We start from the raw sequence: 20,424 nt of genomic DNA on the forward strand, positions 1-20,424 counted from the left end.
TGACAGCACATCAGTGGTTGGCCAGAGGCTTGAAGTGAGGGAAGAGAACAACTACAAAGGAGTATGAGAGAACTTTTGGGGGTTATATAAATGATTAATATCATGATTATGGTGTTGGCTACACTACTGTATACATTTGTTAAAATTCATAGAATTGTACACTTAGAATTGGTGAATTTTGTTGCATGTAAATTATATCTCAATAAAGCGGATTTTTAAAAGTATAGATAAAGCTCTTTTGACTACCACCCCCAAACTAGGTTCCCTCACTCTGGGGAAGGTGCCCTCCTCCATCCACACAGGTTAGACAGGTAACCAGTAACTATCATTACTGCAGATTCTACTTGCAAGTTATTCTGCATTCACACACACACACACACCCCACCCTGGGTGAAATCTACATTTTTATATTCCTTCACGGTACTTAGTCATTATCTGGCGTTTTTTCAGTAACTGTGTCTTGGAGATCTTTTCATTAGAATTTATAGTTCTATATCCCTTTAACTCCTGAGAGTATTCTCAGGGATAGTAATGGATACACCACAGTTTATTCAACTATCCCTCTATCATTCAACCATATGTGAGTTTCGCGGTGTGCCAAGCCCAGCGAAAACAACGTAATATAAAAACGGGCTAGAGGCCGGCCTTCTAGAGTTTTCAGACAAGTGGGAGAGGGGAAGAGGGTTGTCAATAGTAATATTAAACGTGAAATCATAACTGTGAAGAGCAGTTATGATTTTTTTGAGCCTGAGTAATTTAGTTAGGAGGTCAAGAATGTATTTTCCCAGGGAGTTAAACTCTAAACAGATCTGAAAGGTGGGTGAGCATGACTTAACCAGCATAAGGGTGTTGGTCAGGGGTGCTACTAATCCTAAACTGCACCAACAGTATGGAGGAAGTATGTAGGTGGCGAAGATTGTGGGGAACTTACGGATATATGTGTAGATATGTGTATTTTAAACAAGATGTATACCTTATTTTGTAGTCAGGAAAATACTAAGATCGTAAATATTTTTTAAGTGAGGAGGCTTTCCACTTTCTTAACATCGGGAATAAATCCTCCATGCTTCTTCTGGGAGAGAAGAGATACAAGAAAAGCCTTCCCCGCTTGCTTCTCTTAAAAAGCTTCAATAGTCGACGAAAATGTCTCGGAGTTCTCTTGTTTTGACAAAGGATTAGGGATCTTCAGTATGACCTGGCGTGGGGGCCGAGCTGTTTAGGCCTAGCTTCATATTGGGTTGCTACAGCCTCTTCCCTTGCACGTCGGCTTTTAACAAGTTATCTCTTGGGAAAGCAGGGCCCGTTTTCACCCCTCCATTAGGGCAAGTGTGTGGTACCGTGCGTGAACCGCGTGCCTTCGTAGAGCAGGAAATCCCCAACGCGCGTTCCCTTGAAGAGGACGCGCGCAAAGGGCGGAAAGAACGGAGGTTCACTACCTAACCCATAATGCACAGCCCGCCTTTCCGGAAGCAAAGAATACAACCGCCAGGATGCATTTCTCGGCGCAGAAACGTCCCTCCTTGAGTCTGATTGGACGTAACGAAGCGAGGCAGTGTGGGACTGTGTCCGTCGCCCTTTACACAGGGGCTAACTGGCCTCGCCCAGCTCCAGGAGCCACGTCCGGGGGGAGACGCCGGCCAGCGGCGCACGTCAGCGAAGATGGCCAATTCCCCTGGTGCGCAGGCGCACTGGTTCGGGCAGCGCCGGAAGCGCAGGGGGATGGGGCGGCGGTGACGCGATTCTGTCCGCGTTGGAGGGGCCGGGCCGCTGCCGGAGTCGCCGCGGCTGCCGCGTGACGTGGCACAGCCGAAGATTTAACGCCAGAGCCGGAGCTGCCCCGCCAGTCGTCAAGCAGGTCACCACTCCTCTAATTTCTGTCCCAGAGGGGAGCTCTGTCCTACACACCGGCTGGCGAGCCGTCCCTGCGGCCCTCAGCTCCTCTTTCCTCCCTGAGTTTGCCGGGAGCGTGAAAGAAGGCTCGGGGTCGCGCCAAACCCCTTCTGCTTCTGCCCATCGCAAGTGCCACTACCGCCATGGGCCTCACCATCTCCTCTCTCTTCTCCCGTCTCTTCGGCAAGAAGCAGATGCGCATTTTGATGGGTGAGTCAGGGGCCGAGGGAAGAGGCCAGGCCCTGGTGGGGCGGCCGAGTCTGTACGCTTGGGGCGGCCTCGGGGCCTGTTCCCCCCCGCCGTCAGCTGTGGTGGGGGAGGGGCGGCGGGCTGGGGGTCGGGAGGAATTCTTAAGGGGGAACAATGGGGCGAAGGGTGGGCGGTCGCCCGAGATCTGTCGAAGAGGCTGGAACGGGGCCGCGGGCAAGGTTTTTTCCTTCTGGGTTTGGCGTTCTCTCCGTGGTCTTATTGAAAGCCCGACACAGTTGGGCGGAGATGGGAGAGTAGCGAACTGTCGGATCTTGCCGAACCCGAAAGACACTGGCGAGGCCCATTCTGTGAGTGCGATCTGGTTTCCCTCTTCTCCGGGTGTGGGCAGCGGTCGGGAGGGAGGCCGAGCGATTCCAGCCTTTCTCCTGCCCCTTTCTGCCCCGTGTACACACTCTGCACACTCCAGTGGTGTGTGAGCGAGCGGTCGCCGAGAGCCCGGAGCCGGCCGGGGCAGGAAGTGACCGGGCCCAGTGCGGTGGCAGGGGAGCACCCACGGTTTCAGTAGAGTCCGGAGTCCTCAGCGCTCACTTCGCTAAACTTTGCTTCGCTCAGGATTCCGCCTCATATTTTTTTCTTTTCCTTATTAATGTCCCTGAAAACTGAATTTATCGTGAATGTTTCTTTTGGTCATTCTCAAGGGCTAAATATATTTGGTTTACTCTCTTTGGTTTTCAAACTATGTAATTTTTATCCAGCTGGCTAAAGTTTAATGAAAAAAAAAAAGCTTAGACACTAATTTTTTTAAGCCGGTGACAAATTTTCAGTAAGTGAACATCTTGACGCATAATTTTAGGGAGGCCTTGTTAAGCAGTAAATACAAGGGTGTTTTTTAAAATTCTTATGGAAAATGGGCTTTTAAAAAATTACTTTTTAGGGTCGGTTTTTCGCTCTCCTGAGGGAGAAGGGGCTTCTCACTTGAGTGATGTAAGCAACGCCTCCCCCATAGTACAGTGAGTAGTCTTTACATCACGGCTAAGCTCCATGGACCTAAATAATGCTATAATGAGACTCGCTAACTTTAAACATTGAATTTTTTTGGTTCATTAGCTTGTTTTCTAGAGAAGTGCAGTGGGGGAGGTTTTATTTGAAAGTTTCCCAAAGCAAGGTTCAGTAGTATTTCAAGGTATATGAAGATTAAGGGTGTGCACATTTGGGTTTTTTTTCACTTTCCTCTTATTGCAGCTTATTCACAATCCATGAAACAATTGTTGATAATTCATTCACAAAGATAAATCAAAATGTTTTCTCTTTCAAAGTTTGTCAGATTTCAGTTATGAAAAAGAATTATTTTAGCAGGGTAAGCATATTATTTACGCTTTAAAAGTACCTGAAAATCGACCGTCTAAAAAAGGATCTGAAGTCACTGGGAGAACTTTGGACTGTGCTAAATGAATTTCCAGTCTGTTCCTTAAAGAGATTAACTAGTACATGGTTCTGTTCCTGGAAGTGTAGTGTGTTATATTTGAAATGTAATATGTAAAATTTTACTTAAGATTTTTTGTAAATAAATTGTTTCTCATTTCACTAGTTTTTTGTGATGGCTGACAGTTTCAGAGGGAGAAGAAAGGTAAAACTATATACTCTATAAGTAGTTTCCTATATTTACTATATTAGGGAAGCATTTCTCCCCCTTACTCCCCAGATATGATTGATAGAAAGTGGAAGAAGAAAAGTAACTTTGTGCATTTGTGCAGGGAATAGAAGTCATGATTTGAAATTATTCATTCATGTTAAATGTTTTATTACTCAGGTTTGCTATTCTTGTTTTGAACTTTTTTTTGCGTTACGCGGGCCTCTCAGTGTTGTGGCCTCTCCCGTTGCGGGGCACAGGCTCGGGACGCGCAGGCTCAGCGGCCATGGCTCACGGGCCCAGCCGCTTCGCGGCATGTGGGATCTTCGCGGACCGGGGCACGAACCCGTGTCCCCTGCATCGGCAGGCGGACTCTCAACCACTGCGCCACCAGGGAAGCCCTGTTTTGCACTTTAACTGAGGATAATTAGGTTTCCTTGATTAAAAACAGTTTAGTCACAAGGTCACCTTTTATGGTAGCTCATCAAAGGAAGTATAACCATATGGGGAATATGTGTATGGAGAGTGAAATAGGTGATTTGGAGGTTTGATCATTCTTAGATTTTTATATCTAGCTTTATGAGTGATAGCATATATAATAGATCACTCTTAATGTGTCTGCCCCATCCTAGTTTAGAATTACCAATTAATGATTGTTTTTTCCATATTAATTTTCTCTGACAGGCATGTGTTCTTCCTTTTCCTTTATATGGCTTAGGTAAAATTCATGCTTTCTTGAGTCAGTGACCATTTTAAAATGTTGTTGAAAGATAGCAGTTAGCTATTGAATCTGGTTTGCCAAATTACTGTTGGAGAAGTTTAAAATTTTATTTGTACACACTTTCCTAAAAGTTAAAGTTATTTTAAAAGGTGTTTGACGTTGCAGCTTCTGTTAACTAATTAAAAAAAAATTTTTTTTTTTTTTTGGCCGTGCTGTGAGACATGCGGGATCTTAGTTCCCTGACGGGGGGTCGAACCCGCGTCCCTCGTGTTGGAAGCATGGAGTCTTAACCACTGGACCGCCAGGGAATTCCCTAATTAAAAAATTTAAAATCAACACGGTGTATCAAATGTAACATCACTTAAACTATAGATTGACAGAAATTTTGTAGTTTTTGTAGTTTTACAGAAAAAAATCTTGTAAATGATATTATTGAGCTTAAATTCAAAGATGACCAGTTTTCACCTTAGATTTCTCATGTAGTCCGTCATTATCCTGTTTTAAGTCTGATCTCCATATCTGTGATGAGATGTAATTTTGGTAAATGACTCCACAAATTTTGTTTATATTTGAAACAATATGTTCTGTAGAGGAATTATTAATTCTCCTCTCTTTGAACTTGCAAGTTCTTGCCTGTTGAAAAGCTGAGAAAGTATTGCTTTCGAAAAGATTGCTAATACCAGTGTAGTTTTGTGTTGTCTTTCATGTGACCGTGGCTTTTGGGACCAGAGAGGTTTCGGAGGAAAGGATCTTTTGCCAATTTGAAAAATACTAACAGTATTTTAAAGTGAGCGGTGTCTCATACTGTTTTCCTAGCATATTTTATAAATACATTTACTATTTAATCTTAAATTTTTGGTCCTGATTCTAAAAATAATGTCCTTTTTGTTAAATTTGGAAAATATGAAAAACAATAAAGTGATAATTTCTTATCATTCCACCATTCCACTATTAATATTTGTTATATTTACTCTCAGCCTTTAAGAGGAGGTTTTTGTTTTTCCAAAATTGTAGTCCTTCTTGACTTAGTTTATTATGACCATCTTCTTAGGTCATTAGTTGAAAACATAATTGCCAGCCTTTAAAAAAGGGGGGGGTCTTCTGATTAGTTATGTGATACCGGAAAACAATAGAAAAGGTAAAAATCCTTAGCTTCATGCCATTAGAAGTTGATACAGCCACCCTTAGGCGTACCCTCCTGCATTATTATAAAGTATGACTATCAGAGACTGATAATTTGCTGTTAATTAACACATTGATCAAAGTGCTGATATTCCTGACCTGTTAGGTAGAAGCAAAACTCAAGGTCATTATAGTTTTTCTGTACATCTGGTAGCCTCAGTTTCAGTTTTGATGGTCAAACCTCTGAGGAATTAGATAAAATATTAAGATAGTGTGTGTCCACCAAAAAAACCTAAGGGCAGGACGGCAATATGCGAATACTATTTGAGAGCTCTGGCATCAGACCTAGGATTGTTTGTTTTTAATTTTAAAAAAAATTGAGATGTAATTCACGTACTATTCCTTAAAAGTGTACAGTTCAGTGGTTTTTAGTGTGTTCATAAAGTTGTGTAACCATTACCACTGTCCCTCTCCCCAGTACCGCACGGCTTGCGGGATCTCAGTTCCCCGACTGGGGATCTACCTGAACCACGGGGCAGTGAAAGCCCGTAATCCTAACCACCAGGCTACCAGGGAACTCCTACCACTGTCTTAATTCTAGAACATTTTCATCAGCCCAGAAAGAAACCCCACACACGTTAGCAGTCACTCCCCTCCTCACCCCTCCCTCTTGCAACCACTCTTCTGCTTTCTGTTTCTATGGGCTTGTTTATTCAGTATATTTCATATAACAGAATCATACAATATGTGGCCTTTAGTGTCTAGCTTCTTTCACTTAGCGTATTTTCAAGATTCATCCATATTATAACATGTATCAGTACTTCATTCCTTTTTATGGCTGAGTAGTAATTCTGTTGTATGGATATATTCCACATTTTGTTTATCATTCATCAGTTGATGGAAATGTAGTTGTTTCCACTTTTGGTTTTTATGAATTATGCTGCTGTGAACATTCATGAAAAGTTTTTGGGTGGGCATATGTTTTTAATTCTCTTGGGTAGATAAGCTAGGAATAGGGTTGTTGGGTCATTGTTAACTATGTTTAACATATTGAGGAACTGACAAACTTTTTCAAAGCAGCTATACCATTTTACATTCCCATAGCTATGTATGGATCTAATTTCTCCAAAAGACATAGGGTTTTAAAATCTATTTTACTACTCCTGTGATTCTGGGGATGTTTCTGAACCTCAGATTTTGCATCTGAAAAATGGAGAGTTATTGTGAGAATTAAATTACAAAATGTATGGAATCACCTAGTATTGTGTTTGGAACACAATAAGCACTCAATTTTTAGTTATTGAAAAATTATGAAGTTTTTTTTCAAGTTTCCTTGTAGAAAAATTGAAAGATAAACAAAACATGAAGAAAAATAGCCTAACCGAAAATATACTTTTTTCTTCTCAGCCTTTTTCTTTTCTGTGTTTGGTTTTTTCTCCAAGTTGAGATACTTCGAATCTAATTTTTAAACTTAAAATATAAGTATTTCTTGCTGCCATAATTTGGTAGACATACTTTTTAATGATCGGCAAAGATTTGGGGGAAAGTTTTGCTGCTTTTAACACTTTGGTCAAAGTGCAGATCCAGTCAAGGAGAACAAGTAATTCCAGTATATCTTTCAAAACAGTGACTTGTTTATGAGGGTGAGAGGGAGGGGAGGACATTACTGGACTGTACAGATTAGAGTCTTATCCTGGCTAGTTGAGAATTGGTTATAGTTTCATTTTGTGGAGAAATTTCATTGCCAAATATTGCAACATTAAGGAAATACATACTTAAGAAATCACTAAAGGGGCACAGAATAGTTAGACCAACATGTTTTTGAGTGAGGAACTATATAATGAGTGATGATATACATTAATTTGTGCATCTTAAATCTCACAGTAGAAATACCTTAAAAAAACCTTCTGGTTTGCATTTATACAACACTTTTATTTATTTATCTATCTATTTATTTATTTATGGCTACGTTGGGTCTTCGTTGCTGCTCACGGGCTTTCTCTAGTTGCGACGAGGGGGAGCTGCTCTTTGTTGCGATGCGCAGGCTTCTCATTGCGGTGGCTTCTCTTGTTGTGGAGCGCGGGCTTCAGTAGTTGTGACTCGCGGGCTAAGTAGTTGTGGCGCATGGGCTTAGTTGCTCCACGGCATGTGGGATCTTCCTGGACCAGGGCTCGAATCTGTGTCCCCTGCATTGGCAGGCGGATTCTTAACCACTGTGCCACCAGGGAAGCCCTACGTTGTTTTTAAACTAAGGTCTGAGGTCAAGTTGAACCACCACTGAGGACTGGTGTGTACCATAGTTCTCAAAAGTTAATGCAAGTGTTTTTTCTAATCATTATTTCAGTTTCAGTTCTTCCTACCTGGGCTAATGGTATTTGGACTTAGCTAAAGGTGAATTCTGCTTTATTTTAAAATTTGATCCAAATCTCCTGAGGAGGACTTAGGCTCTCAAAAGACTTAGCTTTTTCTAACAATGAAAAGATCCTGTTGTTCACCTCCTCATTTTCTGTATTTTTATTGAAGATGCCAAGCTCTAAAGTAGCTGCTTTTGTTTCTTTGTATATTTTTAGAATTATGTTTTTTGATGTGTTTGCTCTTCTGTTCCGCAGTTAAAACATAAAACAGTTCCTGTTAACAGTTGGTTTTTCTTATGCCCGTGAGTGAGGGGGCTGCTTGTTCTGACTAGGAAGTGTCATAGTATTTTGGACAGAATAAACAATCTCAGTATGAAGTGGGGAACAGAGTTTGATCAGATAATAGAGGAGTAAGAAAGCATAAAATGCCTTAGTCTCCAGGGAGATCTTTTTTTTTTTAAGCAAGGATTTCCTGTGCTAAGTCATGCTCTGATATAAATACTAAACAACAACAAAAAAACTATCCTTAAAAAACAAACAAAAAAACACGAAAAACTATCCTTGCTTAAATCAATACTTGGTTGAATTGATTTCAAAATCTTTGATAGCGTTAATCTAGGTGGGCAAATGTGATATCCTTAGACCAGTAATATTCAGTGAGGTTTTTAGATATTGACCTTCCATTTATGAAGGCTTTAGCAAACAATGTAGAATATGCAGCTTTTCAGAGATTCATACTTAAACATTTAATTTACTCATCACCCTCTTCTATACCTTCTTGTAGTATGGATTTTTTTTTTTTTTTTTTTTTGGAAACAAGTACATTCCTCCCTACTTATATCTGCCTGCCTCAAAGGAATTATTTTAAGAATTTAGACATTATATTGGAGATGAATATGACAAGGCCTTCTTTACAAGCCAAATTAACCAGTCTTTTGTTATCATTTCTGCACATTTGATGTTGAAATGGATTTAGGTAGGGGTAAAATTGGCCTCATCTTTCTTTCTTACATATATATATTTTTACCATAGCATCAAGACCTTTTACCTAAAATTTGCTTGTTATATTAAAGGAAATTGAGTTTTTGAATCTTAAAGATAGTTCTTAATTTGTTCGTATGTGTTCTCTGATTCAACTTATAATTTGTGTTTTTAAAAATGGTAGTAGTTCATAGAATTAATGAGGACTTGAATTGGAAGAGATCTTACATTACTTGATCTGGTCCCCTTATGTTATAGATGATTTCTCTGGCCTCTTTCCTAAAGTGATTTGTTTAAAGCCATTCAACTATTGTGTGGCAAAGCAGATCTTGAGATTAGACCTTGTGCTGTCTCTCTAGGTCTAGAAAGAAAAATGGAAAGGCTTTTGTAGGAGGTGTTGACTTTGGGAATCAGAAATGAGGTGATTTCATTTCTGACTCATTTGTGCCTTGACCAGTCAGCTTTTGCTTTCAAAATAAAAATTTGTTGTAAAATTGTTTCTTAGTGTGTGCTTTTGGTCTAGATTTAAAATCTGAAATGTCTTTTTCTAGTTGGGTTGGATGCTGCTGGCAAGACGACCATTCTGTATAAACTGAAGTTAGGAGAGATAGTCACCACCATTCCTACCATTGGTAAGAAAGTTTACAGTGATTTTAATTTATATCATAGTAATGTATTATAAAGTGAAATAGAATATAGTTTAATTCTATTTTTTTTTCAGAGTAGTTTTTGGTTCACAGAAAAATTGAAAGGAAACTACAGAGATTTCCCATATATCCACTCCCCTAACACGTGCATAGCCTCCTCCATTGTCAGCATCACTCAGTAGATGAACCTACATTGACACATCGTAATCACCCAAAGTCCATATACCTTAGGGTTGTCCTACATTCTTTGGGTTTGGACAAATATACGATGACATATAGCCATCATTGTAACTGTCTTGGGTTTTTACGTTTGTTGATTATCTATTAGGACTTTAAAAAAAGCAATTCTGGGAGAATTCCACAATAAAGGGGTTTATTTTCTGAATGACATTGTTCACAGCAAACTTTTTTTTTCTTTTCCCTCTGTAGGTTTTAATGTGGAAACAGTAGAATATAAGAACATTTGTTTCACAGTATGGGATGTTGGTGGTCAAGATAAAATTAGGCCTCTCTGGAGGCATTACTTCCAGAATACCCAGGTAAGTTAGGAATGCTATACATTTTTATAACTTTTCTTTATATGTTTCATGCTCCAAAGTTTATGTTAATATTTACTGTTTACTTGGATATTGGTGTTTACTCCATGAGTTGGCATTCTTCTTATCACTACTTCCATGTTCTTCAGTGGACTCTCTCATTCATGCCTTTGTAGGCTAAATTACCTAGGGTGGAAGAGTTACATAATTATCGTAGTAATATTTTGGAAGATGGGGTGGGGTGGTTCTCAGGGTTGAATTAGATGTTTCATCAGTAGTTCTATTGGTTTCATTCTTAGTTTAGGCAGTAAGATCTGTATAACTTTCTGTCATTGTAGTTTTAAATGAATGTAATACAATTAATAGCCCTTCATTTAACCCCGTTAAGTGTTTACTTTATTAAAATACATTAAGAAAAAATATATTAAGGTAGATCTGCTCTGTTGGTTTGTACATGATTTTTGTATTATCATGTAGTATGTATAATGCTGGCATAGTAGAGACCTTAGTGATCCTGTAGAGCAGGAATTCTCAAATTTGACTGCACATTAAAATTACCTGGGGAGTTTTAAAAATCCCAAAGCCCTGATCATAACACCTGACCACTTGAATCAGAATCTCTGGGGATATAAACTAGACATCAGTAGTGTTTCTCAGATGTTAATCTGCATATGAATCACCTGGGTATTTGTTAAAATACAGATCAATTCAGTGGGACCTGGCTGAGTAAGGCCTGAGATTCTTCACGTCTAGCACGTTCTCAGGTGGTGGTGCTGATGTTGCTGGTTTGGAACCTTACTTTGAATAGCAAGGCTCTAGTACAGGGTTTTTCAACAGCAGCAGTGTTGACATTTCAGATGGGTTAATTCTTTGTCATTGAGTGAGGGTAGGGCTCTCCTTTGCATTGTAGGATGCTTAGCAGCATTCTTGGCCTTTACACACTAGTTGCCAGTAGTAGTCTCCCCCACCCAATCCAGTTGCAGCAACCAAAAATGTGCACGTATTGCAAAATATTTCCTGGGGACAAAATTACTCCCTCTTGAGAACTACTGTGGTAGTCTAACTCATATATGAGGAAACTGAAGCTTGGAATGACTTAATTAAGAGTGGAGAGCTGGTTCTTGTTTTACATTTTTTATTCAAGTAGTTCCCAACTCTGTGGTGTTTTCTACCACATGAGAGGTTTCTTATCATTTTTTGCTTACTACTGGAGTTGATAAAATTTTTTAAAGATAATGTATGATGTTAGAAGCACTTCATATGTTTAAGATGTACAGATGTCATTCTTGATCTCCAGCTCTTATAACATTGTAGACAAGTGAGGTTTATCGCCACCGGGTGGCAGTGAATACCCTGCGTGAGTGGCTGGAACAACCAGGTTTAAGTAGCATGTCATGTTAAGTAAATGGCATACTTTTTTATTTAAAAATTAAAATGTTTCTGTTCATTAACATAGCTGTGGTTAGAAAAGATGTTTTGATATGAGTTACATGCTTTTAAAAACTTGACTATGGAAATTTTCGAATGTATACAAATGTAGAGAATAGCATAATAAACTCCCACATATCTATTGATATTACCCAACTTCAGTTATTAGGATATGGCCAGTATTCTTTAATCGGTACTCCTTTATAATGTATTTAACCTTTTGGATTATTTTAAAGTAAGTCATAGGCATTTCACTTAGGGAACATGCTTTTTAAATACATTTAGGTATGAAGTAAAACTGCTAATCCTAAGCCTGTAATTCTTTTTATTTTATTTTTAAAAATTTTATTGAAGTATAGTTGATTTACAGTGTGTTAATTTCTGCTGTACAGCAGAGTGACTCAGTTATACATATATGTATTCTTTTTCATATTCTTTTCCATTATGGTTTATCACAGGACATTGAGTATAGTTCCCTGTGCTATACAGTAGGACCTTGTTGTTTATCCATCCTATGTATACTAGTTTGCATCTGCTAATCCCAACTCCCAATCCTTCCCTCCCCCATTCCTCCTCCCCCTTGGCAACCACAAGTCTGTTCTCTATGTCTGTGAGTCTGTTTCTGTTTCGTAGATATGTTCATTTGTGTCGTATTTTAGATTCCACATATAAGTGATATCATATGGTATTTGTCTTTCTCTTTCTGACTTTGCTTAGTATGGTAATCTCTAGGTCCATCCATGTTGCTGCAGATGGCATTATTTCATTCTTTTTTTATGGCTGAGTAATATTCCATTGTATATATGCACTGCATCTTTATCCATTCATCTGTCGATGGGCGTATAGGTTGTTTCCATGTTTTTATTTTTAAGCCTTTAATTCTTGACCAAGGGTAACCCTGCTCTTATCCCTAGACTTGTTTAGAATGCTTTTTTTTTTTTTTTTTTTTTTTTTTACGGTACACGGGCCTCTCACTGTTGTGGCCTCTCCCTTTGCAGAGCACAGGCTCAGCGGCCGTGGCTCACGGGCCCAGCCGCTCCACGGCATGTGGGATCTTCCCAGACTGGGGCACGAACCCGTGTCCCCTGCATCAGCAGGCGGACTCTCAACCACTGCGCCACCAGGGAAGCCCTAGAATGCTTTTTAATTTACTTTAACTTGCAATTAGACCCATTCCTGGCCTCTGTGGACCACCTTAGAATCAAAAGTCCAAGTACTTCTGGGACTTCCCTGGCGGTCCAGTGGTTAAGACTTTGCCTTCCAATACAGGGGGTGTGGGTTCATTCCCTGGTCAGGGAACTAAGATCCCATATGCCTCACGGCCAAGGAACCAAAACATAAAACAGAAGCAATATTGTAACAATTTCAATAAAGACTTTAAAAATGGTCCAAATTTAAAAAAAAAATCTTAAAATCTTTCCCCACAGAAATCCAAGTACTTCCTAGGAACTTCAAGGCTGCTGGAGAAAGCTTTACATCAAGGTTGCCTGATATAATCACAGCTAAGCTATTAAAGCTGTCTTTTGCAGCATTCATGATCAGTTCTTTTAGCTATAAAATTTAAAAGAAACTAATTATTCCATTTAACCATGCTTCTGACTTTTATTAGCAATTCAGGACACAGTGTTTATTGTAGTAAATTCCTCTTACCTCATTATATAATTCAAATTATTTTCCTGTTCTAAATATATGGCCTTTTAAGTAATGTTTTCTTAGAGTAGCTATCTTTAGAATCCTAGCTTTTCTACACTGTTGATTCTGTGCTGTCCCAGGAAGTGAATAACTTAGAATTTATTTCTCAAATAATCCTCCCTCTCAATAATGTTACTTTGGGACTGACAGCGTTATTTGCATTTTAAAGCAATAGAAACGGATTGTTAGTAGTCTAGATAAAATTAGATCCCTTTTAGAGCCATTACCTCTTCTAGAGAAGTAGGTTCTAAATAGGAGTGGTTTTGGGGATAGGAGGAAAAGGAGGAGACATTTACTAAATGCCCGTGATATGCCAAGGACAGTGCTTGATTCTTTTATACCTCTATGATTATGTTTAAAATAGGCTTAAAAAAGTGGTGGTATTTTATTTTATAGAAAAGGAGGCATGTTCAAGGATTAGGTAATTTATATAACTAATAAGCATTGAATATGGTATCTTCCCACTATGCCATAATAGCTCTAAAAGCACCAAAATTTTTTTCAAAGGGTAGGATGTTTAAAATTATGATTTCCTGCAGAGATAAAGGAAATGGGTTTGAAGGTTTTTAGACCAAAAGAAATTATGTCATTTAATGACCGTAGCCTAAAATAATTATTAAGTACCCTGGCAAGCTCAGTACTATGGTAATACTGAGGGGATTAATCCCTGAGTGGATTTAATCTGGTGACTTACACAAATCAGTAGTGGCACAACAGTTTATGATAAAGTGACAAATGATTAAAAATACTTTAGGGGTCAGGGTTGTGGGGAAAAGAAGAATACTTTAGTGTATATACTAAAGAATATACTTTAGTGTAATAGTAGTAGATTTTAACAAAGCTATAAAATTAATCTGCCCTGTCTCTTTCTAACTGAAATTTATACTTTCCCATTTGAAAGTTTTTAGAAGAGTCTTAATTCAACTAATTCCTTCCCAATTCCACTTCTTTTGTAGTATAAAATTCTAATATTTGAATATCTTTAAGAATGGTTACTACCTTCCTTTTTGTTAAGAATTTCTTATTCAATCAAGTCAGGCTTGACTTTTTCTTGATATATTTTGCTGCAGACTTTCTTCTCCTGATTCTAGAGCTGGCAGGCAGCATTCTAGAGCAAGACTGTCTTTTCCTGATGAACTATATAAAAGCTTCTGTAGTGCACTCCTTCCGCTTCTTTTTTTAGTTTCATTTTGTGCATGCTTTTGAATAAGGTAATTCAGTTAGTAAATTCATGAATCCTTAGGATCTGTGGATTGTTCTTTTTCCTATTGTGCCCACTTTGTGGCCATTTTGTTACTTCTACTTACCTGCATTTAAATGTGCAAAGGTAGGGGAAAGGGATAGAATTTATTCTTCTTAGTGTAGTTGAAAAAAGTGATCAGTTGTTAAGAGGTAGATTTTTTTTTTGGAAATAACATTTATAAGTTAAAATCACAAATAGTGCTCAAATTTGTAATGCCCTGTCTTTTCCTTTTTTTTTTTTTTTTTTTTTTTGTAAGGAGACTTTCTTCCTAACGTTATTAACTCTTGATATGGTTTTGCTGCCTATATACTTAGGTTTCATATTTAGTGTGTGCTTTAAATTTAACTTTTAATTTATTTCAGGGTCTTATTTTTGTGGTAGATAGCAATGATCGTGAAAGAATTCAGGAAGGAGCAGAAGAGCTGCAGAAAATGGTGAGAATAGTTTTTAAATTTACCATTTCCAAGATATGTTTTTCTGGGTGATAGTGGTGGTATTAGTGGTCGGTACATTTTAACTGTAATTTGATTACATAAATCAACTTTTTAGAGCTAGAAAGAACTTTGAAGAACTATATATTATCACAGGTTCTTAAGACTGCACATAAAAATCTCCTGTAGAGCTTTTAAAAAAACTCAAGGATGAGCAGTTACTTCAGTAAGTTGGGAGGAAGGCCCAGTGTGTTTGTAGAATGCTCCATGGGTGATTTTGATGCAAATCTCTGGTTGAGGATGTTTACTTTAGTCCAGTCTTTTATTTTCTATTATAAAATCTCCAGTTTTGAAGCTTTTGTGACCTAGGAATCCTGGTTCAAATCCCTTGTTCCCAAGGTCATTGGGTTCAGTTTTCTCTATACTATACCTATAAAATATACTTCAGAATGTTTCATAATAGCAACCATGATAAAAGAATTCCACCTAAGGCATGTAGCATTTTGGTTGATGGTGGCATTTTGGCCTTGCCAAATATTGGATAAATGTTTTCATATGTTCATACTGTTAAAAATCCTGAGGGGGGAAATTGTTGAGGAACTTTGCTAGAGGAACGTTGTCATGGTTTCAGACTTGTAGGTGTAAAATATTTACTGAAATATTCTCATTCAGTGCTCCTAAGACTGGAGTGCAGTTTGTAAAACCATTGTGCCAGTATGTGTGTAACTGGTGCTTTTTTTGTCTCAGTTAACTATTACCCGTTCTACTCTTTTTTTTTTTTTTTTTTGTAAACAGCTTTATTGAGATAATAGTTCACATACCATAACTTCACTCATTTGAAATGTACAAGTCAGTGGTTTCTAGTATACAGAATTGTACAGTCATTACCACAGTTGAAATTTAGAACATTTTCATCACCTCCAAAAAGAAATCCTATAACTATTAGCATTTGTTCCCCATGCCTTCCCCCATTCTACCCTGCCCACATACAATATGTGGTCTTTTGTTACCTTTTTAAACTTTTTGCTTCTTTTCACTTAGCATAAGTTTCCAAGTGTTGTGTCATATATCAGTATTTCATTACCACCAGCTTCTGCTCTTGGTATAATTCTTGTATTTTGCATGATACTACTAATGCCCTAATCACTATATTGTTTTCCCACTGTCGTTTGATCCAGCTGGCTGGAAAAGATAAAAGTCCAAAAAGAATCATCGTCTGAATACGTTTACTACTGAGTACCATAAGATCCTGCCATAAATGTTTATTCCCATGTGTGTTTCTTGTTCTTGCCAATCCTGACCCTCCATGGATGATCATCAAGACTGAATGAATGATTTACCTTAATGGAGTGTAGGATGATTGACTTGGAAAATAGTTTTGCTTTACTTGAAGGTGTATGATTATTGATTTGATGTTTGATAATGTATTTAATGTTGAATAAATGATGTATATACGTAGGAAGCCTGTTCTACTTAGTTTGTTACAATAATTGGATTCCAGTTTGGCAGTGTTAATGTCTTTATTTTCAGCTTCAGGAAGATGAGTTGCGAGATGCTGTGTTGCTGCTTTTTGCAAACAAACAGGATTTGCCGAATGCTATGGCCATTAGTGAAATGACAGATAAATTAGGTCTTCAGTCTCTTCGTAACAGAACAGTAAGTATTTGGAGTTTCATATTAACCTCCTGACCATTAGATTATTAGGATAATTGTTTAAGCTGATATTTAGTTTAAACATTTATTAGTTAATTGTCCCCTTTGAAATAGATGATGAGCACATCATTTAAAAAACTACAGGGACTTCCCTGGCAGTCCAGTGGTTAAGACTGCGTTTCCAATGCAGGGGGCACGGGTTCGATCCCTGTTTGGGGAACTAAGATCCCACATGCCTTGCAGCACAGCCAAAAGCAAAAAAACAAAAAACACTACAGTAAGAGACTCTTGCTTATATAAAAATGAGCCCTTTCAGGCTTTATTTCAAACCTTTGTAAATGTTGTATTCAACTTTAAAGTATGTTGATATCTTCTCCATTTTAAACTTTTTAATATATATCCTTTAAGGATCCAAAGGTTTTAAATATCTTTATTTCATTTGACTTTTGTTAACATTATCCTCAAAATGATTAGTATTGATAATGATGTGAAAAACTGTACTGTATGAGAATTGTAATATCTAAAGATTATTGATAGTCTTAATTTAAATTTTATCTTTTATATAACTGCAGCAAATATTTTGTAATTGGGTTTTCTTATTGAAACTGCAATATTTAGCAGCCATATTTTAGATAATATTTTGTACTGTGTGCGTGGTAGCACTAAGAGCTTATGGAGGGACCTGTAATTATGATGTTAAACAAGTTTTGAGTTTAAAATTATAAAAAATATCTACTTGCTCTCCAATAGCTTTATCATTTGAGATCAGTGGTTTAAATATTGGCAAAATACAATATACTGTTTTATTTATAAAGTTGATATCGCAAACTATTATTGTGGTTTGTGCTTTACAGTAGTTTTTCATTAACTTGTCAACAAGGTGAAACTGTGGTGTGGCAATAACTGTATACAGTGTTTAAGATGTCCCAGCCCAATTTAAATAAGATAGACTGTAAATGATGCACTTTTCCATGCTGTGAGGATATGAATTCATGCCTTTTTCCGAGTCTTCTAGGTTATTGGGGTCTTTGGTATTAAAGAAATAATTGGCAGCATATGGTAGACTTGAAGTGACTTTGCAACATGAAAGCAAGGTCTTTATTTTAAGGCAAAATAAAACTGGTCAGTACAGAAAATTAATAAACCATCCCTGAAAGGTAATTAAATTGCTTTCTAGGTCTTTTTCTCGGTACTTGAAACTTTTCATGGCATTTCATACAGTTACTGAAGATAATATTTATAACCATTTTACTTATTGGAACTTGTGGGGGTACATGAGACTAAGCATAGTGAAATTCCCGAAAAAGCTTGCCTCTAAAATGTCAATAATCCCTACTCTTTCAAAATTTTGCCTCTTCTACTCTGAACTTAGTTTTGTGGGAAACAAGAGCATCATAAGGACCAGGTGGGTAGTTTATTAGTTACTAATCTTCCCATGAATTTTCTTTTCAGATTAAGTAGTAGTTGGTTAAATGTAATGAATGGGTAGTAGTAGCTTTAGATACGAGAGGAGTTTTGTGAGAAGCAAGAGGTAGGAGAACAGTTCTAATCTATACAGTTACTGAGATCATTAAATATAAAATTAATCATTTGTGAAATATGATACTTTTAACACATTTACAACTTTAGTTCCTATGGCTTTATGTATTTTTCCTTTTTCTCTGTACATTTATGGCACCTGCTCACTAATACCCCTGGAAAATAATTTTCTGAGTAAGGAATTTTAAACACTGGTTATATTAATCAAGTGTTTTCTTATTGTCCTTTCTTTACAGTGGTATGTTCAAGCCACTTGTGCTACACAAGGAACCGGTCTGTATGAGGGACTTGACTGGCTGTCAAATGAGCTTTCAAAACGTTAAATGAAACTGGATATCTAACCAAGGACATGTTTGATAGAATTGGTCTAGGCTTGTTACAACAAAATTAGTTTGCATCTTGGTTATTAAACAGTATCTGGGACTGGTTTGGGCAGAATATTACAGCGTTTAAACTTATTTTGTTGCCAATTATTGTTTACCAAGTATAATGTTGCCATTTAGCAATATGCTTGGTTTTAAAGAGATTCTCTTAACTTGGGGGAAAAAAAGTGTCCTCTTTTAATTTTACTTCCCTTAAGCCTAAATGCCTGGACATAGCTAATGTGACATCTTTAAATAAATCCATTTTGAATGTTTTTTTGAGCCCACAACAAATAATGTTTTAAAGTTATCCCCTTGCTACTTTACTGATACCTTTATCATTCCTGGGACAGTCTGCTGATTTAAAAAATGTAGCATTCCATTTGTATTTATTTTTCTCCCTTGCCAAAAAAGATTTTTTAATACTGCTTGTACCAGCCAGGGAAATGCTCCAAAACACTATTCAGATCTTTTGCACTGAGGAAGTTATATTTCCCTCCCATTATTAACTCCTGGCTTCCATCAGCCAAGCTTACCTTGGTGTGGTTTGGATTTGATAGCTTATTAGTTCTGTACTAGTTGCAAAGAGTTCATATTGAGATGATTTTTAATACTCAGCAGATTGTCTTCCTTTATATTGTATCTTTTTTATGTTGCATGTTGCTTTTGGTATCAGCCTGACTCTTGGCCCAGTATATGGTAGTTCTGCTGATGTTTTATTGTTTGTTGGTGAACATGTCTTCATTAAGAGTTTTGGAAAACACATCAGACTCAATGAATAAGTTTTCTTCATAACCCATTTGGAATTATTCCTAATAAAATGATAAAACATGTAATGGTGTTTGTTTTTCTTGAGTCTTGAAGATGTTTGAAATAGATTTTTCTTAGTTGATTTGCATATATTACATACTGTGAACAATAATAAAGATCCCAGTGAGTTTATTTATTGTTTGAATTGGAAATAAAATGTGGGTTGCTATCATGTGTGTAACAGAGTGAGGAGCAATTTCAAGAATTTAGTTTTCTTTGATAAAATACCATTTTGATGCTGTACATTTCTAAAGTCAGATCAAGAGTAAAAAGCTGTAATAAAATGAACTGTTCCCAAAGTATGTATGCATGTGTTTGTTTCACAGCTAACATTCGTTTAAAAAAATTCAAGTGTTTTTTGTATCTCATAATACATAGACTGTTAGTGATGCTGCTCTCCTATGTAGGAGAACAAAGTTCACAAACACTTTTCTTTTTTAGTTTCACAAATTTCAGAACTTCTGCAGAAAGTGACTAAATCTTTGTCATAGGGTAGTACCTCATGAATTACATCTGTTAATTTCTTAAGAATTCAACTTGGTAACCTTATGAGTAACTTAGTTTTTGTCTATAACGTTTTATATATTTCATAAACCTTGCATTTTTATGATTATTAATGGCTTAGATTTAGATAAATTTATGGATTGGAATCTTGTTTTCAAAGCCAATACATGCTTGTAAAATAATGTGTATATTTGAATTGTAAAAAAAAACAAAACAAAAAAGCTACTGGACAAAGCGAAAGGAATTTAGAATTAAGTAGTTGGTGATTGTGAAACAGGTTACTGGGAGAAAGTGTATGCTATGCTAAACTTGTGTTATTTCATGTAAGTGCATCTTCTCTAGCCCATCGGATGAATTCTTCCTTCTTCCCTCCGAATAAGAAAGGTCTCATTTCTTGGATAAAACTAAGATAAGGGTATATAGTATGTGTGGTTTTTATGGGGTTCAACTAGGGGATACAAAACTTCAGAGGTTCAATGATAGGATCATAGTTAAATTAGCATTGTTGTATTAATTTAAAAAAAACTAAACCAAGTAAGTCAAAGATGCTTTCATGAACTCTGAAGATAGAATAAAGAGAATCCATATAATCTTACTTTCAAGATATGGCAGCTCTTACTACCATTGTTGGAAATGACTGCATTAGGAATCTAAAATTGCCTAATTTTTGC

General features: G+C 37.2%; 1 protein-coding gene across 1 annotated transcript; it reads left to right on the forward strand.

Annotated features, from left to right (window-relative positions):
- The first annotated feature begins 1,705 nt into the window (after positions 1-1,705).
- ARF4 (ARF GTPase 4) lies at positions 1,706-19,275 on the forward strand. Its single transcript, XM_007119165.2, has 6 exons — positions 1,706-2,100; positions 9,460-9,540; positions 9,985-10,094; positions 14,817-14,888; positions 16,416-16,541; positions 18,314-19,275. Exons 1-6 carry the CDS (start codon positions 2,034-2,036, stop codon positions 18,398-18,400), a joined length of 543 nt encoding a protein of 180 aa, XP_007119227.1. The 5' UTR covers positions 1,706-2,033; the 3' UTR covers positions 18,401-19,275.
- Positions 19,276-20,424: the final 1,149 nt, after the last annotated feature.

Source organism: Physeter macrocephalus, chromosome 18 (assembly GCF_002837175.3).
Source record: "Physeter macrocephalus isolate SW-GA chromosome 18, ASM283717v5, whole genome shotgun sequence".
Classification (NCBI taxonomy): Eukaryota; Metazoa; Chordata; class Mammalia; order Artiodactyla; family Physeteridae; genus Physeter; species Physeter macrocephalus.